Source organism: Oryzias melastigma, linkage group LG6 (assembly GCF_002922805.2).
Source record: "Oryzias melastigma strain HK-1 linkage group LG6, ASM292280v2, whole genome shotgun sequence".
Taxonomy (NCBI): domain Eukaryota; kingdom Metazoa; phylum Chordata; class Actinopteri; order Beloniformes; family Adrianichthyidae; genus Oryzias; species Oryzias melastigma.
In genome coordinates this window covers 8,553,238-8,580,880 of record NC_050517.1, presented here as the reverse complement: position 1 = coordinate 8,580,880, position 27,643 = coordinate 8,553,238, and the positions used below count along the sequence as shown (strand labels likewise).

General features: G+C 40.2%; 1 protein-coding gene and 1 long non-coding RNA gene across 7 annotated transcripts in view; one reads left to right on the top strand and one right to left on the bottom strand.

Annotated features, from left to right (window-relative positions):
• Positions 1–27,643, top strand: part of LOC112141239 (unconventional myosin-IXAa) — a 132,221-nt gene that overhangs the window by 75,505 nt on the left and 29,073 nt on the right. For 4 of the 6 annotated variants that reach the window (XM_024264336.1, XM_036212247.1, XM_036212246.1 and 1 more), the window contains 5 exons: positions 3,284–3,384; positions 3,791–3,917; positions 9,078–9,167; positions 19,126–19,242; positions 20,384–20,518. In XM_024264336.1, coding sequence (XP_024120104.1) covers positions 3,284–3,384; positions 3,791–3,917; positions 9,078–9,167; positions 19,126–19,242; positions 20,384–20,518 — 570 coding nt within the window. The remainder of the gene's footprint in view (positions 1–3,283; positions 3,385–3,790; positions 3,918–9,077; positions 9,168–19,125; positions 19,243–20,383; positions 20,519–27,643) is intronic. The other 2 variants (XM_036212248.1, XM_036212245.1) reach the window with 1 other exon arrangement.
• The window catches only part of LOC118598831, a 5,666-nt gene continuing 495 nt past the window's right edge, over positions 22,473–27,643 (bottom strand). The window contains exons 2-3 of the long non-coding RNA XR_004948005.1: positions 23,048–23,322; positions 22,473–22,687 (exon numbers count right to left, since the gene is read on the bottom strand). This is a non-coding gene — a long non-coding RNA (uncharacterized LOC118598831). The remainder of the gene's footprint in view (positions 22,688–23,047; positions 23,323–27,643) is intronic.

Genomic DNA, 27,643 nt, shown 5'->3' with positions numbered 1-27,643 from the left:
ATCTCCAGACTTTTGCCTAAAAAAAGCAGTATTGTGGCCCTTAAGATCTGGAGTTTTCAATTTTAAAATAATTTGTAGCATATTGAGCTTCAACTCATAATTTGTTTACTACTCATTTTTTCATAATTCAATTAGGAATATTCTAACAATCACAAATGTGCTTCCTTCTGTGGAATTTGCTCCCTCTCTGGACTTCCACAGAGCATAAAACTTTTCCTTTAACCTCAAATAGCTCTTTTGCCGACCATGTCTATGTTTTTTTCCCCTCTGGCTCTTCTTTCTGTTTCTTCATCGTCTTCCCTTACATGACCTCCTCCAATGTGTTCCCCGTCTCCCTCAGAGGTCATGGTGTGACCTCATCCGTCTGCGTCTCCACCCTCCCAAAGGGATGAAGTCATTGTCCTCCCTCAAACACAGACAGGGTTCGGCTGGTGTGAGAGCAGTCTGACCAGCCCCTCAGGGCCTCTTTGACCTCTGACCTGACCCTGCTGGTCACTGTGCAACAGTAAATGGAGACGTCCAGCACATTGAAGATGTTCACCGTTTCCAGATGTGGCATTTAAGAGGCTAAGAATAGAAAATAACCAAATTTGGAGGCCAAACGTTTGTCTTTGAGCGCCTCGCCGTGTGTTTGGGTTCTTGCATTTTCAGCATGTTTGGGTGTCTGAGCGTCTGGCTGAGTGGAATGTCTCGTGATAGTTTTGAAACACTGCACTTGGAACAAAACTGTCTTGACAACATGAAAAATGACAAAGGCACTGTGAGCAAAAGCGAAGAGTGGAAGGATTCAAACAAATGGACCTCAAAAGAATCCTTGTTGGGAACCTCCATGTGCACAGTCAGCAGGGCTCCTCATTTGATTTATGGCAGTCTAGTACCAGAAGAACAGAAGCCACAGGTTCCATAGTGAAAGAAAAGAGAGTAAAATTGAAAATATCAAACTTTATTTGTAAAGCGTTTCTCATACAACAGTAATGCAATGATCGTTAAAGACTTAAAACAATGAAAAATGCTCAAACAGATTGGACTGAACTCTCCCAACCCCCGCACCTAACAAATAAAACTCAAAGTACATGTTTGGATATAGAAACTGAAGTGGAAGCCTCGCTTGATGCTGATGTGAATAAATTATATTTTGGGGAACTGCCCATGGCACCAACCGACCCAGTCATGATCACAGATCCCAAAATAACTCCTTATGACTTCATCTTGTGCTGCAAAATGTGATCCGTGTTCAAGAGCGTTCTTGAATGTGCGTAGTTGTACAGGTTTTCTTCTGTGCAGCGCTTTTGTACACGGCAACTTTATAATTGCTACTCCATACTAGCGTGTGTCACAGGCGCTAGTATCGGTTAGCGACAGTCCAGTGTGAACGCTAGTGTTACCGATACTAGCTCGTGTAGTCAAAGCTGGAGGAGGCTTCATGCAAAAGGTCGAAGCAGTGCAAGTCTCACAAATTTTGCCCCAGTATTTCTCTTTCATAGCTATATTAGCAGGTCACATCCGCTAGCATCGGGTAGAGATGGCCCAGTGTGAATACAGTCTACTAAAACGGTACCCAGTACTAGCATGTGCGAGTAAACATGCTAATATTGGTATCACTAGTGTTCACACTGGGCTGTTGCTACCTGATACGCTAGTATCGGGTACCAATACTAGCACATGTACTCACTTGCACTAGTATTTGTATTGCTAGTGTTCACATTTAACTGTCGCTACATGATTTGCTAGTATCAGTATTGCTAGTGTTCACACTGGACTGTTGCTACACGATATTGGCATGTGTGAGCACACGCGCTAGTATCTGTATCGCTAGTGTCCACACTAGACTGTTGGTACACTATTCGCTAGTATCGGTATTGCTAGTGCTCACACTGAACTGTTGCTACACGATTTGCTAGTATCAGTATCGCTAGTGTTCACACTGGACTGTTGCTACACGATATTGGGATGTGTGAGCACACGCGCTAGTATCTGTATCGCTAGTGTCCACACTAGACTGTTGCTACACGATTTGCTAGTATCAGTATCGCTAGTGTTCACACTAGACTGTCGGTATCCAATACTAGCACGTGTGAGTACACGCGTTCCAAGTATTCTCTTGCATCTACGTCAAAAATCGATCTCTTTACATCCTCAGTTTTGCTCACATTTTTGCTTTGTGTTGGTTGGCACTGATTTCCAATATTCTGGTTAATTTCAAAAGTTTGTGCGCAGCTTAAGAAGCCTCAAAACTTCTGCTGCAATTGGAGGAGCTTTGGCTTTGAAGCCGTCGGGGACGCCTTCAGAGCCAAAGGAAAACAATGGAGCGTCAGAGGAGTGTTGTAGTGGAGGCGCAGGCGGAGCGTGGATTATAGGTTCTCGTGTCTTCTCTCACTGGTCGCTCGCTGTGGTATGTACTAATTACAGCTTGAGAGCGGCCCGCTGCCGGAGCGCAGACATGCTGACCGACCGGAGAGCCCGAGGAGACGCGCACATGCAAACACACACTGATACACACCGTTTACTCATTCACTGTCAGAACTCTGACGGCACCATTCACTTTAGACTTTGATACAGTCTGTGGATTCCTCAGGAATGTTCTTGTGCAGGTTTCTTCTGGTAGCCTTCCCCACTAAACCCTGCAAATATTATACTTTTTCCTGCTGGTTCACTTTGATTTATTGATCGCCTATTCGTTTATCTGAATCAGATGACTGATAAATGATCCATTTATAGCCTTTTTCTGCTGGGTTTGGATTTTTTTAAACTTAGTCTGAGTTATTTATTGACATATGCTGGTCACATTAACCTCAGCTCCTCTGAAAAGGCAGTAAAGTCTAAGCTGTATGCTTTTATTTTGTTATTTTTGACTAAAATGCTGCAGTAAATTTGCTAGGAACAAATATTTTTCTAGAGGAAACATGAAGTAAATTTGAGATAGATCCAGAAATATAAAAAGTAAATCTTTTATGTTTTTCTTTTTTCAAGTAACAATAAAGGTTTTACAAAAACCTCAAATTTTAGAGGAGCAGATGGCTTCAAAACAGCCTGTGGTCAATTGTATGCATCAGTTTAAGTTATTTTTTGCTTGTTTTCCCAAAATTTAGAGCTGTGTTTTTCATTTTCTTTTTTTTATTATTCCTGTAAAACAGCATGTCATATGAGGTTCAATACTCCATCAAACACTTGCATCATGTCGCTTCTGCTCTCTGGTCTGGTGTCCTTCATCTTCACTCAGAAATCCTGCCACCACTGATTTCTCTGCTTGTCTTTTGTTTCTCCGTTTCCATGTGAACGCCAGCAGGACAGCTTCACAGTAGAAGGAGAGGACCTCAAACATGACTTTGAGCGGCTGCAACTGGCCATGGAGATGGTCGGCTTCCTGCCTGCCACACGAAAACAGTAAGAATTCTTAAGTTGGAGCGCTCGGCTCTAAAGTTATTACAGAGCCATGACTCTTTAGTATGATGTTCCTGCCAGTCCCTGCTCTGCCTTAAAGACCCACTTCATTAAAAATTGTCTTTAACTTTTTGTTGTGGAATTTTTTACAATGTTTATACAAATCATTGTGAATCTGGAGCAGAATTGATGAACTTCGACTTAACTACTGCTGTTCTTTAGAAACCAAGTCCTAATGTCACACGTTTCTTGATTTTGGTTAAAAAAAACATCATAATGATAGTAAGAAAGACCACTGGGACCACTCTGACAACAGATCAAAACATGATCAGAGTGGATCTTTCAATGGCTAACTCTATAAGATGCTGCTAAAGCTAAAAGGAATGACACAAGCTGTTTTCGTTGTCAGGATCTTTTCCCTGCTGTCAGCGATCCTCCACCTGGGGAACATCCGTTACAAGAAGAAGGCCTACAGAGACGACTCCATCGACATCTGTAACCCGGAGGTCCTGCCCATTGTGTCAGAGCTGCTGGAGGTGAGCTCCTCTCTGCGTTTCTTCCCTTCGTTCTATGCCAACAGCAGGTGTTTGGAAAATCCGAAAGTCATTTCAGGGTGACTTATAACACATCAAACAACTTTATATTCCTAAATTATTTGATGAATATTTTTTTTGTTGAATCCTTCACAGACCGCACATTAAAAACAGATGCTCATCTTTTAATCTTTTAAGTAAAGGGAAAATGCCCAATGAGGTGTCATTATCAGATATTAATGGAGGACACAAAGGTTGCTTTCATGAAGTCCATTCACTTCTGATACTAGACACCTATTCTGTTTATGTTATGGTCAATTATTAGGTCAATTATTTGTACTTTAGTATTGTCCTTTTTACATGAAGCAGAATATTTGATAGAGTGGAATGTGTTGTCATGGTAACGGCGATCTCTCTCTGCTGCAGTGGAGGAAAATGGTATAGACGCTAAACGCCGTGTTTAGTGACCCAAAACATGATTTCAGATGGAAAGTTCACCTCTTACCAGTTGTTTTTGTTCAGATGAAGAAGCAAAAGTTTGTTTCAAAGAAATAAAAGCCCTCAAGTACTTTCCTAGATCACTTATCTCAAGAAATGTCCAACAATAACAGATTGTTAAATTCCCATTGATGGTAAAACTTGATAGATATTCTAGAATGTTCATCATTGACATTTGAGGGACAGAAATCTTTTCTAATGTCTTACTTTTGGGATAAATTCTGAAATAATGTATAATTTCTGTTGTAGGTGTCCATTTTAATCTGAATCAAGTATTCAACCAGACTATGGTATTAGTTTCTACTCTAGGGTTCACATAAAGCCTGGTTGTTTACATCTGCTCATCTTTAAATACTTTTTCTGTTTTCAAAACCAAAAGGATGTTTCGTCATGGTCACTAAGCAGTATTCTCCCTGAGCATTGTCGCGTCGTTCCTGACCTTTTATCTGTCCACGAGTTGCAGACAGACATGGAAAAAACATTTTCTGTCATGGGTCATGCAATGTTTACTGGTTCATTTCTGTTGCGCTCATGTTCAGACCACACACACAGAGACATGAGGACAGCTCAAACACTGCTTCAGTTCTTGAGGAACTGTCACCTCTCAGACCATGCTGCAAACTGTGGCGGTCATTGCAGCGCATGGCCATTCCTGTCAACAGCAACCGGGTAGTAATATGACTGGAGAGCCTGCAGGGGTCTCCTCTGACATCCCCTCGGTTTTCTCCGACCCCCCAGAGATGCAGAGTGGCAGTGACTTGAGTGTGGCCGCATGCTTTAAGGGTTGTGGCTCGAACTTGAAGTTTGTTTGGACGTCTGTTTGTTGGCGCAGCGGCAATCACTGCACCGGGACAGGAAACCTTCTAGATACACAAAGGAAGTTCTACCTACAGGGTTCCCGCGGGGGATTTAAGTCTTAAAAGCATTACATTTATGAATCTTAAATTTAGATATCTTAAAAATTGTGCTGCTTGAAACTTCTCAGTGTGAAGTTCCATGTCAAAATTTGAATTTTTGATCATGATTATTTTGATCGAATGACATAAATAAACAACATGAGAACCAGCTGTCATGCTGCATTGGGCTGAATGCCCACTGCCGGTTTGAATAAGAAGAGTGCTAAAGCTTTAGAGCACAGACCACAAACAATGAGATAATAAGTTACAGGTTTGATCACAAAATGAGTGTAAATGATTAAATGAGAAATTTGTCTTCATTTTTGGCATGCTTGGCCTTAAAAAGGTATTAAAAAGTCTTAAATTTTACTTGAAGAAACTTGTAGGTTCTCTGTACCTAACCATGATGCAATTGAAATAAAAAGTCACAGTGATGGTCTCTAACTATAGATCTATAAGCATCAGCATTTCAATGAGGGATCAGTCCAAAACAGGGCTTACATGCTGGTCAATGTTGGTTTTATACTGATAATTGTCTCAAATCAGGCTCTCTCTGCAAAGGTCATCACTTTTGTAGAGCTAAACACATTCTAGTTTTTCTGAAACTGATTTGAAAAGACAAAGCAGTGACCGTGGCCAAACCATGATTTATTCCTTTGGTCACAAAGTTCTTTCCTTAATCCACACAGATGTTTACATCTGACAGGAGCCAATAAAGCCTCTCGGTTAGATTCACTGCTTAGTCTAGGATTTCTGATGGAAACGGTCAATCAGTTTGTAAAGGTCACGTGTGGCTGAAAGCAGAAGAACAAAGAAAACATTTAAGAGCACAAACATTTCTGCTGCACAGGAATGTAAAGAGCGTGGTCCACTAGTGTGGATTGATATGTGAATGGAAATGAAACTGACTAGGACTTCCTGTTTCCTGTGGAGGTGTAACTGGATGAGGAAGTGGTGCTTTTTGGGGGCTGATGGATGGTTGACAGGCGTGATCCTCTGGAGGTTTGTGGCTGAATGATTTGACGCTTCAACAAAGATTTCTGGAAACAAGTCGACTTAAGATTTGAAGATGTGAATTGTTGACTGTTTTCCATAAATCCACGCTAAGCAATCGAATGCTCTGCAAACAGAGGGGGTTGACTTTTAAACAGCACCGCTAGCTACTTGAACTCTGTTTGTGTATTATGCTGTCGGATCATAGCAGGATGGCAAGCCTGTTACTAAGCAACCAAAACATGGAAATGTTGAGGCTAAAAACCAATCAGCGTGCAGCAAAATAGGCTTTGCTCCTCGATGAGGGATTACCAGGCGGCGTGAAATGAAGTCTGATTAAGCCCCCACCGACACACACCCCTCCTTCCATTTATGTCGACGCCTTTACAAAGGCATAAATAAACTCGTAATGGTATTACCCTGAACATTAGCAGCCTGGTTTTCCTATGAAGACGTCAGGCAGTCACTCAAAGCTGAAACAAAAGTGTTTCTTAGCAGCTGCTCGGCCCACTCCCGTAATAATCCCTGCAGATAGAGGAGGTGTGTGCAGTGACATCTGCTTCTCCCAGTGTGGCCCCCGCCACTGGGGTGAATTTGCCACAGGCCACATAGAAATGTGCCTCTCATGTGTGTGCATGTGAGTGTCGGATAAATGAACCGGTCATAATCTCCTACAGTGTTTTAGGTCAAATCCTCCGTCATGGTTCCCGTTTTTTTTCACATCCCATCATCGCGGCGCAGTCAACTGATAAAGCCGTCAACAGATACACCGGATAAAGGGGAATTTCTATGTTTGTCCATCTCCTGATTCAACTCGTATTTGAACAAGATGAGGCCTTTAAATAACTTTTATTGACTTTTCTGCTTAAAAGTTTCAGACTTAGTTGTGACAACAAAAGCCAACGCCACCACAACTCCCAGTATAATTTATGTTTAAAACTAGCCGTCAGACAGATGGAAAATCCTCGACACACTGATTATAAAACACCTTAATGAAAAACATGCAGGGTAATTGGAAAACATGAACTAATAGGATTACAATTTCCTGTGTCGGCGTGAACACTCAAAATCAAATCAGCTATTAGACTGGCAGGATCAGAGCTCCAGCATCCCATTCTAGAACCAGCTCATATTTCTATTAACCTAAAACTCCGTCCAAATATAAACATTACACCTAATGTGTTTTTTTAGGACATTTCCTCCATCTTAAAAATATCTTAATTTCTTTCTCTGATCATAAAACAGAATGGATTTCCCATATTTACACAGGTTCAATAATCCACCATATTTACTAAATTAGGCTAAACTCTGGTGATTTACCTTCTACTGCTATGGATTGTGTTGAGCTGATATGTCTTCATACATTAAAGACATGACTCCTTTCCTTCTGCATTTGCATCTTTATTTCTTGTAGAAAAAGTAGTGTTGTCGATCCAATAAAAAAAAAAAAATCAGATTAATCAGACTTTTGGATTAATCATAATTAGTCACCATGTTTTACTTGGTAAATTCTATACGACAATATGCAGCTTTTGAACAAAATAAAATATTTTCTTCATTTTTATTGTCAGAAGTTTTTAAATTTGTAAAGTGTTAACTCAGATCTGCCATTGGTGCAATTTGTGTGCACAAAGCACATCAACAGTAAGACGAGCGGAACTCTAAAGACTTTTATGTCTGCAGTATTACTCCAAGAAAACAAAGATGCTGACAAACAGTCATAAAAAAACATTGTGTTTCTGCACTTTAAATGGTTCCGATCACATATTTTAAATGTTCTTTATCACTATGCGGGCTTCTTTAAAACTAACTTTTTCCTTCGTTTTCTAGACAAAAACAAGCTGTAAGAGGTGAACTTTCCCTCGGAACTGAGGCTGTATTGAACCAATCGTCATGATCATTTCCTTTGAACGTGGGGTCCAGATGACCCCACTTTTAATGTAAACATGTCTAGGATAGCTCAAGGGCTGCGATGTGGCCACACCTATCTGAATGGGTCTAGAAAACCCAAAAGCCTGCAGCATTCGTACGAGTGCATGTGAATAAGGCATACCTTCTGGTGCGGAAGTCCAAGGCCGAATCTGAACTCTTCTTCCTGCTCCTACATTTAGCCCTCCAAACAGAGTTATGGAAAAGTAGTGTCTTTACATTCGAACATTACTCGATGACATCATCAATATTCACTGCTCATCTACATTAGCACGTAGCTGCCAGCGCTCAGAAAATAAATAAAAACATCAGTTTATAATTTCATGCTAAAACAAAAAGTCACTAACTGCTACATTTAAGTGTGAACTTCTGTGGTTCAGAACACACCCATAAGATAAAATGCGTTTCTCCTCGATCCCCCTCCTAACAGAGGGATACACAGCCCTAAGTCTTTACCCCTTTCCCTTAAAAAAATATTGTTCAGACCCCACAGTGCTCCAAATGTCCCTACAAATGTAGGCTAGGGAGAATCCGTAAGGGAAGAATTTAGCCTAATTTACTCCTTTAAGTGGAAAACAATTGTTAAAGTTCATCTCGTAAGTTTAGACGAACTCATCAAGATTTTATTGTATTTACATACAGTTTGTGTTAAAATAAAAGCTCACATGTGGAAAGCAGACAGGATGCTTGTCCAGAATGGTTGTGTTTACTGCAGTTTTGGTGTCTCTTAAAGGTGAGCTACTAACAATTGTGAATAAAATCCTCATTGGCCAGGACATACCTGAAAGTTGTTGGTGTTATGACACACTCCCAACTTGTTCAAGATCTGTTTTCATTTTTTTTCCAGGTCAAAGAGGAAATGCTGCTTGAAGCCCTGACAACCAGGAAGACGGTGACTGTCGGAGAGAGACTCATCGTGCCCTACAAGCTGGCAGAGGTGACTCTTTTTAAGTCAGACACTCTCAACCACTGTAGCCTCCACTCTGCTCTGTGAACAGATCTCGTGAGTGCAGATATGTCAGAGGAGGTTCGTCACTGTGTGGTTCCAGATTTAACTTCATCAGGTCTTCCATGCAGTTTTGTATTAGAGTGTCAGCTTTGGTGGAAGTTGCGTGTTTGTGTGTAAATACTTTAGAGCCTGCCCCAGGAGTTTGTTGTGGCATTCCCCCAGCCCCCTCCTCTTCAGTCTAAGTCTTTCTTGATGGAGGTCCCTTCCTCTGCAACTTCCTGTTTCCTGTGTAGTCAAACAACAATAGTGTTGTTTAGCTGGGTCTAGAATGCCCTCTGGACTTTTAGTCTGTGAAATAGCCTCCTTGGGTTCTTTGGTTGACCTAGATCCACTGAAGAGCGCTGGAGTTGGATCCTGTAGTTATTTCCCTCCCCAAAGCCTTCCATGAATCTGTGCAGAAACGGCGTCTACGTGGTCTTGTGTTTGCTCGGAGGGCAGCTCAGCTTCCAGTTGTTTTGTCCCAACAATGGATGCTCCCATTCTCCCACACCCCCTTCTCTTGAGTCATGTGGTTTAGTCTTAGGAATGTACCACCTCCACTGGAACATACACTTTAGAGGCCAGAAACCAAATCCGTGTTCAGCCTGTTTGTTTCCGTCTCTTTTTTCCTGGATTCTTGGTCTCAAAACAGCATAACGGAGGCTCAGACGATGTGATCAGAAATATAACCCTGGCTGCCGCTCTGATGAACTCAGTCCTGCTGGACTCTGTTGGCACAAAGGTCCTCAGTGGAGCCTTATCTTACTGCCTGTAGACTCTGAGGTCCTGCATTATTTAGAGAGGTAAAAATATGAAAAATAAGATAAAATCCCCCAAAACAGAAGACAGAGTACATGTACCAAAACATTGAATTGTTTGGTTTTGCACAAAGCTGACAATAATAGTCTTTACAAAATGTTATTATTATTTTTTTAATTTTATGTGTTTGCTTAGCTGATTTTATGGAATGATAAAAATCTTTTATTTCTGTTCAAACCTGTGTTCTTGTTTAAGGCTCTAATAAGATGCTGAAGACATGAACAGGACTACATTTTCTTTCATAAATCTAGATTATTTCTTCAATCAAATGGCCTAAGAAGTGTTTCAAATTTAAAAAAGAATTGACAAACTGAAACAAAAAATTGAAGGAGAAGCCATGATTTAGCTCGAGAGCTTTGTTTAAGGTAAAACAATTGCTTTTTTTCTGTTTTTATCCATCTTTAAATAGAAGAAAAAAGTATAGATAGTGCTGTGACTATTTTTTGATGATTATTTTTTTTTCTTTAGACTTGTACTGTTTTTGAAGTCTCTCTCAAATCATCTGAGTTATTGTAAAAGTGTTCCCAGTGGTTTTTAGCTAAAACGAAAGTACTTGTCATTTTTAAGGACATAGTTTCTGCAGAACGACAGAATTAATGAACTCATGGTAGATGAAATTGATTAAACATTCAAAAATATTGGGAATAAAAAGAAAGAACGAAACTTGCTTTTGATCTGATCAGAACCGGATTACATAACTATGCAAAACTCTAAAATGAGGTAACTAAGTAGGGGTGGGATTAAATAAGTTCACTTCTTCCCAGTACTTTTCAAGCAATCAATTAAACTCCACTGACTTTAGTTAATAATTACAAAAATGCTTGAAATAAATCAATCAATCAACAATCAAGAGTTGGCTCAGAGTTGCGGGCGGGACTTTTGGTTCGAAGCAACCCCATCCCCTCTTCCCCTCTCCATTGCCGAGAGCTTTGTTTCCTGTTTGCTTACAGCCCCTCACACCCTCAACCTAACATTAGCAGTGCAACAAAAATGGGGAGCAATATTGGAGCTCTCCAGTCGTACAGATGTGATCCAGATTCCAGCTCATATGAGGAAAACAAAGACGTTTATGGATGTATTTGTCTGCAATTGGATGAATCAGAAGGTAGTGACCCATCTATTGTGTTTCTACATCACAAGTAAACTATTTTCATACAGATTTTTTTGTTGTCTGCTGCTTAGTCAAAATGATTTGAATAAAGAAATACTCAAAAATGCAAATTTTCTTTCTATACGTATTCTATCAGCAGAAACAAATGCCACAAGTACATGTTAAAAACACAAAAAAACCCCACAATTTTAATTATTTGGGTCAGCAGAATGTTGCACTAATAAACTTAACTCACGGAAGGATAGCATGTTCAAGTACGGCCCACATCACTCACACCTGACTCATAACACTAGAATTACCCAAAGTTGAAGTTCATAGAATGAATCATGTTTTCTTTCCTTTGTCATGTAAGTGTTTGTCTGCTCGCTCCTGCTGGTGGAAGTTTATGATTTCTCTGTCTGCTGTGATGGCGCTCATTTACCAGAATAAGCCCCCCCCCCCTGCTGTGACACCACCCTGCCTCACCTCCTCCGTTTCTCTTTAGTCACTGCAGCCTTCTTTTTGGAGGAGTTGTTAAATATCTAGGTTCTGCCAAAGCATCACAAGCTCTGAATCTCTGATGTCTTGTTTTTCGTTGAGGAAGTGAAAAAAACTCTCCCTGGTATTGGATGAATGAGGCCTTGGCGTGGGGGTTGAAATCTCTTAACCTCGCTGCGTTCGAGTTCTGCTTCAACGGCTCGGCCTCCATTCTAGCTGGAAGACTGTTCAATTCAGAGCCGAGGTCCAAAAACAGCAGCCCAGCAGATGTTTCAGGCCGTTCCAGATGAGACGTGGTAATGTTTGTGATGTCCTGAGCTGACCTCTGCTGTGTGTTAAGCTTTCTCTTGTAAGTCAGTGTTGCAGCTAAGAGCTTTCCTTTCCACGCAGAAACGGTGGCAGTTAATTTGAACTAATTGGGTTGAGTGCTCTTAGACTGGAAGAACTTTAATACCCTGTAAGCTCGTTAGAACTGCCCTGTGGTGGTTTCACATCTATAAGGTCTCCTCTGCTGACCTTAAAGCTCCACTCTTGAGCTTTTGGATCATTCCCTCTGTGGAAAGGCTTTTTCTCGACAATTTCATGTCTTCCTTCAGCTTTGATATGTCAGACTGCTGTTGCCAGCTTTGAAGGATTAACAGATGTTTGACTTTAACAGTTTTTGCAGGTGTGATAAAGTAAATAAATCCAGTTCTATTTTCAGTATTTTCAGACTGAGTTGTTCTGAAGTATAGGTGTAATGATTACATTTAACATTTGGATTTATTCACAGTTGAAATTGGTTCACGTTGAATGACTGTTTAAAATAGTTCCAGGACATCTTTATCCAAAACTTCAACCAGTGAGACTATGGGTGTATTCATACTGGACACATTTAAAGTGAGCCAGAGTTCGTATCCCCTGATAATCCAGAACATAGTTTGAGTCTGTATATTCGTTAGCGGACTCTGGTCCGGCACCAGGAACTGCTCTTGGACCCATTTTTTGAGGTGGTCTCAGTTCTAAATCCATTAAATTCTTCAACTATGTTGGTCTTGATCATCTCTGCTGAGTCCGACGCTTTTTCTTCTGAGTTGCTGTCAGTAGCAAATACTAATACACATCATCATCATCAACTTTCTTTATAAAGTGCTTTAACACAATTTAAAATTGAGCAAAGTGCTGTACATGGAAAGCCAAACATAATAAAAACAAAGTTAATAAATAAAAGATTAAATAAAGAGATTAAAGCAAAATAAACTAGAGCATTAAGATAAGAGCATGATAAAAGAAAACATTGAGGGTAAAAATATTTTTTTTAAAAAACGATTGTAAAATTAGAGCAAAATCTCATGTGTGAGTAAAAGCTTGAGTCTAGTTTTAAAAACACATACAGTAGCAGTTGTTAAAGGGAAAATAGCAAACACGTTAGCCTTTTCCTCTTTTTTTTATTTTTAAATCATAAAAGTTGCACCCCCGGCCAAAAAATTCCCATCTTATACTCTGAAAACTGCTGTATTCCGTTTTTTAGAGCTTACTGTAGAGATGTAAACAAAAACGGGGACACTACAGTGTCACATCAACTCATACCTTCATTTTAAAACGGCAATAGATTCATAGATTTACCAACTTTTTTTTCTTTTGCTCTTTGAATGACCTGATCTTCAGAAGTCTCGTTAAACAAAACTTCAGAACTGGTGTAATTATTTTGAGGAGATGATTTGAGTCAGGCTCAGGTGACGTGTTTGTAGCTCCCTCGACTTCCCTTTAATCTTTATAAAAACGAATCCTCAAGGAAAGACTGAAGTTCTTTTTTTTGTCCTCATTATTGAGCCAAAACAATCACGTCAGTCCTGTTTTCCAGATAAAGCAGGGCACAGACACATAAACGGCAGAGAGTGAAGGTCTGCCCTTGTATGACTTAAAGGCCGTGGGAGAGAATCAAGGCCACCTGTGGACTCTAACCTGCCTGTTTTTATACAATCAAAATCACAAGGAAAATAAAGAATCTGGCAATTGTTTCTATTTCTTCTCAGAAATGATCTCTTCCTACTTGGATAAGAAGGTTTGAGAAAGTGTGCTGGGCAGCTGTCCCATCCACCCACTGTGGTGTTGGGGAGGGTTTAGGAGAGCTGTCTGGACAAATGAACCCCAGCCCGCCTGCTTTATTCAGGCTGGTATTTCCCTGCTTTTAGCCAGAAAAGAGCTGGATTGACTAAACAGAGCCAATTAAATGTTCTGTCACACAATCAGCAGTAAATCCTTCAGAAGCACATTGAATGTTATTCACTGATAACGCTGCAAATATTTGACTTTTAATGTTTTAACCTGACCCCACTCATGGCAAGCAAGCAGTGGGTGTGGTGCATTATGGGCATTTTCTGTGGGTTTTTTTTTTCTTTCAAACAGGAGTCAGGTTATGTTTTAGTCGCAAGTACACTTAGGGGTAGATTCTGGCATAAATTGGGAAAACCTGTACGTTACATGCAAGTGTTCCAAAAAATACTAAGGTCCCAGACCTTGAGCTGATAGTGAAAATGGTCATGCATGTGGTGCGACAGGTCTTAGTGAACACTTAAACAACGCTTAAGGGTGAGTAAAGATGAGTAAAAGGGTGTCCACACCCAAGTCCTGTGCAAGGAGCCAATAGGTGCTGCCCTTAGGATGTAAGAAAATAGACAATCGGTGTATAGTTTGTGTGGACTTACTATTGGCACTTACAGATCACTACACACCTTGTCCATTCAGCATTTGCAGTTACCTTTCACAAGGCACAATTTTCTACTTCGTAAGTAAGAAAAAAAAAATGACAATTGAGTCAAACATTGAGGGTTCAGACTGTGAAAGTCCGTTAGTTTGGACTGATTTAGCTTTATTTTTTTGGATCCAGTCCTGAAGATTGGGATTGGTCTGTATTCAGACTGGCATGCACCGGAGATTTCTGTTCAGACCAAAGCTTGTAAACTGAAGATCTTTTTAGTCATTGGACAGGAGCTTCGAGGTGGGTCAAAACAAGAGAAAGTCGGAGGTGCAGTGCTTTAAAATCCTTGTTGGGATAGTTATTAAAACTTTATATTTGATTACCAGTTTTGGCCAACTGGAACAATTTTTACTTGTTACTTGTCGCAGAGACGTGCTGCAAGATGTTTACTGGCAGGAAGATGTGCCGCATGCTATAACTCAGAATGTTAGCAGCTGCAGTGCTGAGGAGACGTCAAGTCTGAAGGTACGGTGATAAGTGTTTATGACAGAGATCGTTGGGAAAACAGTGAGAAGCAATGTGGGTCACGTTAAAAGTTTTATGCGCCTGCATTCATCCGACCGCATTTCAACGAGCTGCTGTGTTTCATCGCTGACGTACAAGGTAGTTCAAGCTACAGGCTAGCTTTAGGATGATGTCACAGCAGCGCGGAGCGAGATACCAAAAGGCATAAAATAAGCATTTTCATTTGTGTTAAAGTAAAAATTCTGAAAAGTTAGCAGTTGGAGCAATTATTTCCTCTTGGATAACACAACAATCAATGCTTCACATTTCTCTGGGACTCAGGTTGCTTCATTCCTAACCTGTTTACATCATGTGACCACCAGCTACGGCGGCCATTTTGGTCCAGTTATTCTGCTTTGAGAGTGAATTCCATTCAGGCTGAGGAATCTCAGAGTGAACCAGAGCTCAGTTTGATGAGAAAGGAAGTGACCCAAAAGATGGGTCAGAGAGCGGTTCCTGGTCCTGGACCAGGGTGCGCTTGGCTGGATTCAGACTGAAACTTTGTTCTGGATTATATGGGGAAACAAACTCTAGTTCACTTTAAGTGTCCAGTCTGAATACACCCTGAACAGCCCAACTCTGAGCTAGATCATTCTATCCCACAATGCAACACTTTTCATAAACACACTTCTGAAAGCTCTCTTCACAGGTCTCATTTGAGCCAGTATTAGTCTCATTTTGTGTTTTTGCAACTCAGATTTGAACTTTATCGACTCCAACTTGTCCAGGGCAGAGAAAATCAGCGTGTGCATCCGTGACATGATTGCAGGCATGTGTGTTTGTTATGCTTTGCATAAATTGTCTGTGAAGATAAGGCGAGCACTCTGACGTTTTTGATTGAGTCACAGATAGTCTCGACTCCACCACTTCCTTCTTGCCGTTTGAAAAGCTGCAGCAGGTAGGAGTGTGTGCATGAATCGGGCATTGGAAGTGTCTTTAGAGGAGCACAAAGCTGCAGTAAAATGCTGCTAGACAAAGGCTGGTTTAAGTCTGACCTGCAGATTGACACTTGGTGCTGAAACCCAGACATACGAAACCTCCTGCTGTGAGGAAGCCTGCGAGCCACGTTCAGTGCAAATTCACACTCCCAGTGGTTTTCAAAGGGAGGGAAAAGACAAAGGGACAGCCTTATAATTACAAACACTGCTTTAACACATGCTGCGTTGCATAAGTCTGTGATAAAACGCTGCAAATGATGTCAGCTTTTTCTTGGGTCCACTTCTCGTACAACATTTTCAACCCACTTACTTCAGGCCCTGTCCCCAACCGATCCCATTATGTTCAATAATTGATTTACATGGCATAACACAAGGACAATACACGCTCAGACAGCGTGTCACATCTGCTCTGCCAATCCACAGAACCCGCCCAAGCGTTTCTTATTTTATTTTATTTTTTTAATAAAAGCACTAAATAATTTATGGTGATCTTGCATAACTTTATGGGTACGGGGGACATCATACTCTCTAAAAATATCCGAACAATGAATAATGTAACAGTGAGGCGGCAGCTTCCAGAAGTGCAGTTTTGCTTCATCATGGCTGCTTGTGGCCTCAGCAGGAAGACTTTCCATGAGTTGTTTAAACTTGGTGCACCCACACTGAGGTTTGACCGGTTTCACACTGACTGACGATGGAATACACTGTTTTTTTTTTTCATAAAGCTTAACTCATGTTTTGTAGTCGGGCACGGTTTCAAACATCTCTCGGTTTATTTCATCACTCCTCGGAGGTGTTCTTCCTGTAAACACAAGATTATGTCATCTGAGAGTCGGCTTTTATCTAGATTTGATTAGATACAGTGTTCAACCAAATGAGGGCAGCAATCGGATAACCCTAAACAGTCTTTTTTCTCCCCATTTGTTCCATCTTTCCACCTCAGGGTTCTGATGTACTCAGCATATTCTCAGGGATCCTACTGAGGGAAAATAAAATAAACTTGGTGAAATTTTTCCTTATTTCTCGCCCAAGACAAATAGTCCTGTCCAAGATGTGGAATAGAAGAAGATTCACACAAACTCATGTTACATCAGCAAAAATATTGTTTGTTCTCTGTTCTCCAGGAGTTTATATAGAGCTCTGCTGTGAGCAGAGGCTGCCCCTGCAGTAAGCTAACAGACTAAGTCATCCAGTTAGAGAAGCAAACAAACAATGAAATGGAGAAATATGAGTCAGTGAGTGTACAACGCCGGGGTAATGCAGAGACAGGCTACAACTGGATGATTATGAATCATTGAGTGTGTGGGCATCACACACACATGTAAACAAATGTGTCAAACTCGGTACTTGAGATGTGCTTCAATTTCTCCCGAGGCAAAGGAAAAATGATGATTTGTTGAAGAAATTCTGTTTGCACTTTTCTTATTACAGTACCATGTAACTCTCAAATGCAATATTTATAACAATTAATGTTGCTACTTTTGGCTCAAACCAGAAAATATTTTTTTTTCTTTTTTGAGTTCGAGGACATCAATCAAAGCTGCACAAAGTAGGGATGTTCCGATCACGTGATCGAAAATCGGACCCAATCGCATGGTTGATGACGCAATAAAAAATCGTATGTTGTCTTCTGATTAGTATTGGGTATTTAAAGTATTCTTATCATAAACAAACTGTGCCGAATCGTAGCTTCTGTTGTATCTTCTTCGTTACGCCCCTAGTGGTCATGTGATAAATTTATAAACTGTTAGACTGGTCCTGGGTATTATAGGTTCCAGTAACCCCTCACAGGACCAAGTAGGAATAATGGATTGATTTAAGTCATAAACCGAGGGGCAGAAATAAATTTAAGTGACAGGGTGATGGCAGGTCTGAGTGGAAATCAATCCCCTGCATGTGTCGCTCTTTGGTGTGACAAGAGCATCACACTCACAGCTGAACACAAGAGGAAGTAAATCGGCACGCGTTTGTCACAGAGGAAGATTTAAAATTTAATGAAGGGGGCAAAGTGGGAGGAATCTATGTGGATTTTAAAGGTGGTGTGTGTGTCAGCTTGCTTTCTAATGGGGTCCAGATGACCCCACCCTTACATTGATGTGTAATTCCTCCGATGACAAAGGTGGACAGGATTTTATGTCTGCAACGAACACCAGAGAAGATAAAAAAAATCCACTCTGGTCATCTTTTGATCTATTTTCAGTGTTCCGAGTGGTCTTTTAATTATGAATATATCAGAATATTTAGCTTAAAAAAACTGTTTTCTAGGGCATAGTTTCTGCAGAGCTGCAGGAGTCAGTACTCTGATTTGTGGGCATGGCAGTTGGTTGCTTGGCAACCCTTTCCCCTCCCCTTCATTTTCTGGTTGCTAGGAGCATGGAGCTTGTGTCCCTCACAGTGTACTGTATGTCCCCCATCATCAGAACGGCAAAAACAAAATTTTCATTGGAATGGGTCTTCAAGGACAAAACAAATGCCAAAAAAAAACATTGAAATGTTAAAAGTCAAATTAAGAATCATTTTACTTTTAGACAAAGCTTCTGGTTTACTTTTGTAATCTTACCTTTTTCCAGTTAATCACTTATCATCTTAAATTCCAGCTGATGACTCATCTGCTGCAGTAGTTTCTTTGACCCTTCTTCCCTTTTATACTTTTGGCATCGATCCACTTCCAGAGAAGAGCAGGAGTGATGCACTTGTCTTGTTCAAGCTACCGCAGTGGCAGATTTTTTAGTTTGATTTGCAAAAAAATCCTTTATCTCTTCACTGGAAATCTTTGTAGTCAGAATGCAGTGATGAAGAGTTTCTAAGCAAAAAAAATTCTGTTCACACCCAGTGCTCGATCAGACTTAAAAAATGAGGTTTAGCTTGTGTTCTGCATGAAACCTTTGTAGTGATGAGTCCAAAGATTTAGCCAAAACTTTGCAGAGAAAATGTTTAAAGAGCAACTCTGATCATCTTTTGATCTATTTGAAAAGTATGTTCTTAAAAAAAAACTATGTTATGAGGACATAGCTTTCTGCAGAGTGGCAGTAGTTCATGAGAAATTCACCTGAGTTGTGGGCGGGGACTGTTGGTGCGGAGCAACCCCACCCCCCTTCCCCTCCCTGTTGCTCAGAGTTCTCTGTTTAAGTGGAACAAATACAATCTGTTTAAAAAAATAACATCAGAAAAATGCCACAAGATCAAATACAAATATCATAAACACTATTTTATTGAAGTTTGTCTTGAAGAACAGATGGGTTGACATCGTTTGTTTCTTAACAAATCGCAGATTTGAATGCAGAAAACAAAAGATGAATTTTTCCTTTTCTTCCACAGGCGGGTACAGTGAGAGACTCGATGGCCAAGTCGCTGTACAGCGCCATGTTCGACTGGATTGTCTTCAGGACGAACCACGCGCTGCTCAACAACAAAGACCTCGAGGACAGCTCAAAGGTGGGAATACAAACACACACCATCCAGAACCCAATTTTTGTGTTTTACCCTTGTATTATTCAAAAATATTTGTTTTTCCTTTTATGCAATCTAAATATCAGCTTTACAGATTATGTATTATGTAAGAAAAACATAAACAGAGCATACGATTTGTGCAGTTGTAGATCATTGCTGACCCAAGTCCAACATTTTTCAGTGCAGAGCTTTCTGCAGAAAACAGGCAACATTTTCTGTTTTCAGAGCTGCTGTAGTGCTCATTATCATTCATCTTGATCTGCATTGTTAGTGCTTTTTCTGAACTTTTCTTCATGTTTGTTGTGTGTGTGGTTGTGCATTTGTGTGCTGAATGGCGGCTGGCAGGTTGGGCCCACTGGGAGCAACTGAAGAATTAAAAGTGTGTGTGTGCATGTGTGTGTATTGGTTTATGTGCCAGGCAGATGGCATCAAGTTCCTCTCGGCTCATTTTACTCCCTGTGGACTGTGATGTCCCAATCCTGTGTGTGTGTGAGCTTATATGATATTTTGGGGAACAAAATCCTCTCTTTGGGGGAATTTACTTTCAGCAACATAAAAGACGATCCGAGACGCTGTTGGTTCTGACTGCAGCTGGGTTGACGCCGTGACACAAATCTGTGAAAACTCCTTAGAAAAGTTTATGTTGCAATAAATGGTGAACAGTTTGCTATAAATGTACAGGCGCCTCCCACAGTTATATGTCAACGTGTCTGTGTAGGTTGTGTCAAGGTCATTGTTTTCTTTATGTTTAAGAGACTGTGTGTTGAAACGGTGGGGAGAACAGAGAAAAGCCCTTCTGAGGCAAATAAAAATGCTGATAAGTGACATTAGAATCAATTGGAAATGGCTTTTATAGTCCATCTCGTAATTAAAAGTGTCCTTCCAGTAGACTGCATATCAATGATGTATGATGACATGAATCTTAATGAGACAGCAGCAGCAACAAAAGCTGGAAAGACTCAGATGAGGAAAAAAACACATTTCTGTCTAAAAAGATGATGTATAAACCCAAAGGTCACTTCTGCACCTTTCCACTGCTGGATTATCATTTTGATTTTAATCCCACATTTAAGGTAATCTTAAAAAAAGAATGTCTGAATCAATGAGCCATGTTGTCCTCTTCCAGATTCTGTCTATAGGAGTTCTGGACATCTTTGGCTTTGAGGACTATGAGAACAACAGCTTTGAACAATTCTGCATCAACTTTGCCAACGAGCGGCTCCAACATTATTTCAACCAACACATCTTCAAACTGGAACAGGTAGAGTGCTGATCTTATATCTTGACTCTTTTTGTTTTATTTTATTTTTTTCAATTTTTTTGAAATTGAAAAAATAGTCTTTCATCTTCCAGTCTTTTCTATTTCCTTTTTCTTGTAATTTTTAATATCTTTTTTTTAATATATATATATATATATATCCTGCCCTTTTCTTGCCACAGACAGAGTGAGGCTCTTGTGTGGTACATGCTGTCAGAGTGACGACATTCACTCACTGCTGTTAACCGTTCAACTGCAGCTGTTCAAAGGATAATTTTGTGTTGTGGATTGATTCACATAAACAGTAAATATGTACTGCAAGTGTGTCACTGCACATACAGTTCACGCATGTTCACTTTACCATTGAAGGCCTGGGTTGGAAGATTTACTGTGTTAACAAATGCGTCGCTGTGATTAATATGATAGTTTTATACTTGGATTTTGATTCAAAACAAGGTACAGTGGACTTAACAGATATGTGAGCTAGCAGCAGCTTTCTCATGACTTTGTATTGTTTTCACAGCTTTGTGAAAAGTACAAAATAAAAAACATTGAGGAAACTTGATGAAACCATTCATGGTTTCAGACTTGACTTCCACACATTACATTTAGGCGATTCATATTAATATGCATGGTAAGGAGCAGCCACAGGCTCAAACCTTTAATACATAATGATAAACTGAACTCTGTAAAGTATATAACTAATGACATAAATTGAACAATCATCTTCTAAAAAATATTTAAAAAATTGCCAATTTAAGAATGTCCTGTGACAAATTGATGGTGTTTAGAGCACATATAGGGACGATGTTTGATAGACAAAAAAAACTTTATTTCTACCTCTGATTACCAAGTTTTCCTATTGTTTTCCATTCACATTAAGATCTAAAATATTAATAAATTGCTTAATCTTAGATCTATTTGGCTGTTTATGATTATTATTATTATTACTGTGTTCAGAATTGGAAGCTCTATCATTTGTGTTCAACTTTTGTCTCTGGGCTTTAGAAATTTCTAACTTCTGGTCTTTGCAGTAAACTGGTACCAATGCTTTCCTCTCAAAGGACGGACGTCTTTTCGTGTGACTCCAGTGAAAATAAGGGGCTCCCTCCACAGGAGTGAGCTATGTGTGCTGTACTGTCAAAATGAATGGGAAAGCATTGAGCTTAAACTTACTTTGATCACAGGAATTAGAGCAGGTGCTGTTAAAGTGGCACAGATAGTGAGGAGTTCTGGCTGGAAGGAGACAGAAGTAATTTTAACAAAAGGAACAGATATTCAGTCTAAAATAGGGGAAATGTGTTGTTCTCTAACAAAATTTGGTCTTTATTTGATCTTAAAAATAATGTTTGCTATCCTGTTGTGACCAGAACAAAAAACTGCAAAGTAAACTCCAAAAATGTTGTTTTTTTTCACATAATTTCTGTAAAGGTTATTTGCTATATTGCGTATTTTTGTGGGAGTGTATTTTAAAACAGTAGTTTAAGTTAGATTGCTTTTCAGTGAAAGACTAACCTAGCATAACTATCTAGCTAACAATGCTATCTATGCTAACATAGAGGCCGTGTCCACATTCTTTTACTACTCATTACTCAGTGCATTACATAGGGTGTTCACCATTTCGTTTTGGTATCTGATTGAAACTACAAGATCCAGTGCCCTGGAAATTTCCCAGAAGTCCCAGAAAAACTTCACTCGATGGGCAAACATAGACCATAATGCACTGCATGGAAGCAGTTCGTCATTAGATAAAATGTGCAGTAGCCCCCGTTTATCACCGTGGTTACGGTCCAAAAATAACCTGCGATTGTTGAAATCTGTAAAATAGTATTACATATGTTTTAAGGTTGTAAAAGCTTTTACTCTCGTAGAAAATGAAGCTAAACAATAAACTGTGAAAAAAACTGACAGATGAGCAGAAAAAATCAAATTTCTGCATCTTTAATTAGTACTCGTCGTCATTATTAAAAGAGCTGAGTTCGAGTTGTTTCATCAGTGTTTTACCGAGCAGGCTGCTGGTGGTTTTGGTGGTCAGATGCGTAGATATTTGAAGTCGCCGGCGTGCGTGGCAGCAGCTGTCGGCCGTCATCGGCTCTCTCCGAGTGCTGATGGACTGTGACGCTGCAGCAGGTGGGCCCGTTACTGATGGTTGCAGCGGCAGTGTTGAAGGAGCTGAAAAAGAGCAATGTTCCAGTAAATAAGGGAGTAATTCTCACCTGCTGCTGATCTGTTTGTGGCGGTTAGCCCTCAGGCCACACACATCCATGTAAACACACACACACCAGGAGGCGGCAGGCACCAACTTGCTGAATTGGTGAGATTGATAGAGTTATAGTTGTTTTTATTGCCACTTTGCAGTCTCACTTTCAAAAGACTTTTAGAGGAAAGAAAGTAATCATTATAGAATATCAGACATTAATGGAACACTAACAGAAACTTAAACAAATTACGTTTTTTGAGTTGTTTTTCAAGTAAAAAGGAGTTTCTTTTAAAATGAGGTGCTCCTTGATGAAAATCTGTATTTTGAGTTACCCTTAGGAGGCTCAGCTAATAGCTGTCAAAGTGCCGGTGGTGATCTCGCCCTCGCAGGATGGTGCACCTCATTGTTTCAGCAGAGTCGGTGTTTGTTTTCCTTAAATCACCAGGGAGCCTTTGGCTTTCAGCGGCCTGAGAGTTTATTTTCAGGATGATGTTTGAGGTGCAGCCGAGCCCCAGCTCGGTTTGAGGTGAGCCGGCGGAGCTTCCTCGTCCAGGACTGCCAGATCTCCACCAGCCGGTGTTTGTTTGAATAGGGCAGTGCAAATGTCCTGCAGGAGGAAACAAAACAGATCGTTTTCCCTTTTCTTAAGCACATGCTGGCTTTTCATACGGTCCATGTACTGTTTTTGAAGCAATCTTGGATCCTTTGGGTGATTTTACTTGTCCTGAATTGTCGGATTTTCCCGTAAAGATCCACTTTGATCATCTTTTGATCTATTTTAAAAACATTCCCAGTTTAATTATGATTTTTGATGTTTTTAGCAAAAATCTTTAAACATCGTCTTGTTTTCTAGGAAGTTCTGAAAGACAACAGGAGTTCATTAGAAATTTTCCCCTAGTGGTGGAATTGCACATTGCAGCCATTTCTTTAACTAACTATAATTCGCCACAGAAATGGACTAGAAGCTTGCTTCCCCCCATCTGTATATTTTGTTCTCTTCATAACTGGGCCGGATTAAACCATTTGGAGGGCCGGGTGTGGCCTGTGGGCCGGATGTTTGATTCGTAACAACTTCTAGCTAACAGCGGTGCAATAAAAATGGTGAGCAATATTGGAGCTATCCAGCCGTACAGTTTTGAGCCAGCTGGCTGCTCAAATGAGAAAAATTATGCAATTCTGTATACTTTAGTTTTTGCAAAATACTCAGAAATGCCATTTTAAGCTTAATTTTCTTTATTTATGTCCTCCATGATGAGAAAAACGACACAAGAACATGTAAAAACACCAAAAATTGGATTTTTATTTGAATTGGTCTTTAAATGGTTTTTATGTTGCAGTAATAAACGTTGCTAGTTCTTTTAGTGTCTTTTGCATTGACTTTTATGAGACAAATACTGTCAGTTGTTGTTTTTCCATCCTTTCTGAAGTTAAGACGGCATCATCCTCCAGAGATGACACATTTTGTACAAACAGATGTGAGCCGATGTTTTTTTAGCAGCCTTCTCATCAGAAAGTTCAGCTTTGTTGGTGCGACGTGGGGATTTTCCTTCTACACCCTTTACATATCACTCCTCCAATCAGCTGTCCCTATCAGCCGAGCGTGTTTGCCTTTGGAACGGCGGCCAAAGCTAACAGCACCTGAGCGACCCCGGCCCTCTGCTGGACGGGAGGGGGGCGTGTGAGCGTTTGAGGACTCCCCGCTCCAGTGTTTACTCTCACCACGCTGATTGGTGCTTCATTTCTTTTTCTGTCGGGGCAGAATGTCAAAGGGAGAAATCACACGATGGCCACCGCCTGAGGCATTCGTGTTTGACTTGGGAGATATCAAATTCGATCACTAAAGAAAGAAAAAGTGGAGTCGAGTTTTGTTTTGATAACATTTTGCTGCCTTTTTCCAGGATTCTGTTAAACACAACAGACTGGATTTTTTTTAGATTTCATCCCCAGTTCTTATTCTAACAGGAGTTTAAGAACTAAAACGAGACATTTATCAAAGTAGGATTAAGCAACAGTTTTATGCAGATATTACCCCCAACCCCCCAGCTAGTTTTATCTGCAAAGCCAGCATCTCATCTATTTCTGCTTCTTTCTCACAGTTCTTTCAAAGAAAAAGAAAAAAAAATTGCTCCCGCTTTTCTCTTTTATCTCCCAAACAAAAGCATTTCTGTCATAGCAAGAGTCGGGCGCAAAGGCGTGAAGATGGTGGCGCTGGAGAGGTAACTCAGGTTGAGGCCAAACATAACTCCAGTTTTTTTTTTTTTTTTTTTTTTAAAGCTGCGCTTTGGAGCCGCAGACGTTTGATGAATGGAGGAGGAAAGACCCAACCTCCCGACCACATCAGATTGCTTTGATTTCTTCTGCACGGCAGGAGGTTGGATTGAGTTTATCGCTCGCTTGTTGGTCCAAAATCTCATATCATATCTTATTATTTTGTCTCCAGGAGATATTTATATTATTCCATTTACTTTATCTGAGTGAGAAACAGTCTATCGTTATCCCTCAGCACATAAATGACTGTCGGACTCTGCTATGATAGAGGAACAACAAATAAAATCAAGCTAATTCGGGTTGATTAGGAATCTGAGTAATTCCAATCTCAGAGCGTCTCTACTGGTTGTTCATCTTTGTTAGCTTGATGCTAAAAAGGACATTTGTTTTAAAGGGTAACCAAACCGGACAATTGGAGGCTGACTCCACCCACAGCAGAAATGTGAACATCCAGTCAGAGGGGTGGGGCTTATTATTGACTGGAGCTACAGATCATGACGTGCGACTTCTGAAATGGCGTTAGACTTGTATGGTTTGACCAATCACAAGATCCAATTGTAATACCCTGTTTCAACCTGTAGGGGGCAGCACACAGGCAGTTCTGGACGATTATTTTTAAAATTATACAAGTTTATTTGAATTTGTCAAAATTTTTCAAGTACCTTCAGCACTTTTAGTGTCCAATTTATTGAAGTCAACAGCCAAAAAAAGTTGATTTAGGGTTTGGTTACCCTTTAAAGACCCACTCGATCATCTTTTGATCTATTTTAAAAGCATTCATGGGTCTTTTAATTATGATAATGCAGTTTTTAGCAATAAACAAAAAACAGTGTCATTATCTAAGACATAGCTTCTGCAAAGCAGCTTTAGTTCAGTAGAAATTCACCTCTGAGTTGTGGGTGGGACTGTTGGAGTAGAGTAAAAAAAAAATGGATCCCATGATTCCCCAAAGGTAAGTTATGGAGGCTTCAGTGACGAATAGCATCAAGAGTTTAGAACGCTTAATTTGTAGAGAAACTGTTCTGATCTGTTTAGGGTGAGGTTTATAATTCAACAGTCGTGCTGTAGTGTCTGCTGCAGGTTCTCTGTATCTGTGAAGATCTGGGAGGAGAGAGAACTAAGCCTGGGCTCTCTGATTACATTCTTAGTCTGCTGACATCTGTCTTTTTCCTAAAAGCTGATTCAGTTTCTCTTCATGTCATCATTCATAAGAGCCCAAGCTGTTCAGCAGATTTCACAGAAGACCCATGTGTGTGGTGGTGAGCCAATCACAAGAGGCCGGAACAGTCAGACGGCAGATCTGGATCCAGCTTTGGAGAGATCGTTTGGTGGAATTGTCATAGAACCCTACGTCGCCTGTGTTGTTAACATATGTGTTGTTAGTGGCCAATCTTATTTAAACTTTGGTGTTTTTATCATGTTCTTGTGGCAGTTTTTTTTTTTGATGATGGAGGACATATAAAAAGAAAATTAAGCTTAAAATTGCATTTCTGATTATGTCTCTATTCAAATTATCAATCAGAAGCATGCTGTTGGTAAAAAAGTATATTATGGGATGTGGTGATAAAGTGATACAGAACTGATGCCCATACAGGCTGTTTTTTCCTGACATACTTTTAGTATAATATTTATGAAGCTGCTGTTGTTTCAGGTCACCTTTTCCTTTAGCTTGAAAGACTTCAAGTCTCAGACTGTCTTATCTGCACGCTTTGGCTCTGTATTAGTAATCCTTCAGGCCTGATCTATCTGTTTTAACAGGGTGTGTGAACGCACCTTTACAGGCGAATCGACCTACAGGCGCTAGAATAGTGCATTAGATGTAGCGAGATAAAATCCTGTCCACTGGATTTGATATGTGGTGGAGTTGGAACACAACTGCTTTATCTTTGTACTCATTGCATTACACTGTAGCATTAAAAAGACCCAAGTTTATGTTTCGTACTGAACGTCTGCATCCAAATGTCTCTGAGTGAACACGTGTCCACAGAATGAATGCTTTGCAGTGAAGTCTAGAAAAAAAAAAGAAGTCTCGTGCATGCCTGTCTTTTTTTACAGCTCTGTTTACACGCGGTGCAGCCTCTGAATAAAACCCAACTCTCCACATGCTCTGAATGCCTCCTCTGTGATTCAACAGCCTAAAAAAGAACGATGGAACAGGCACATCGCCGATTTGAAAGCACGGCTTCATGCTGCCTTGAATTCTTGACTGCCAGCTCGCTTTAATAATTAGCTGTCATGGGTTTCGGAGTGTCAAACCTGTCTTTATTTATGTTGCTTCATTAAATTAATTCAGTCAGAAATGAAATGTACAAACCCCCCAAAGTATTTTTGTTTGCACGAATAGTCTAAAAGCCGACAAAATCCGTCTCTATGGGGAAGTCTTTCTTCATCCTGTTCTCCAATATGAACTTCTTTAGGTTTTATTTTTCTCTGTATACCTTAAAAATAATTTATTTCAATCAATCTCTTAAAATCTTCAATATGTGCATCAATCTGTTGATTTTTCTCCTGATGGACCTCAGTAGACCTCCATATGTCTCCTGCTTTCCTCGGATGGGGCTGAGCGTGCTCCTTCTATCCCTGCAGCGCTGCAGCGAGGCGCGCTGTGGAGCGGGAAATGTTTACATGCCTTTGTCAAATGCGCTGCACCTCAACCGCAG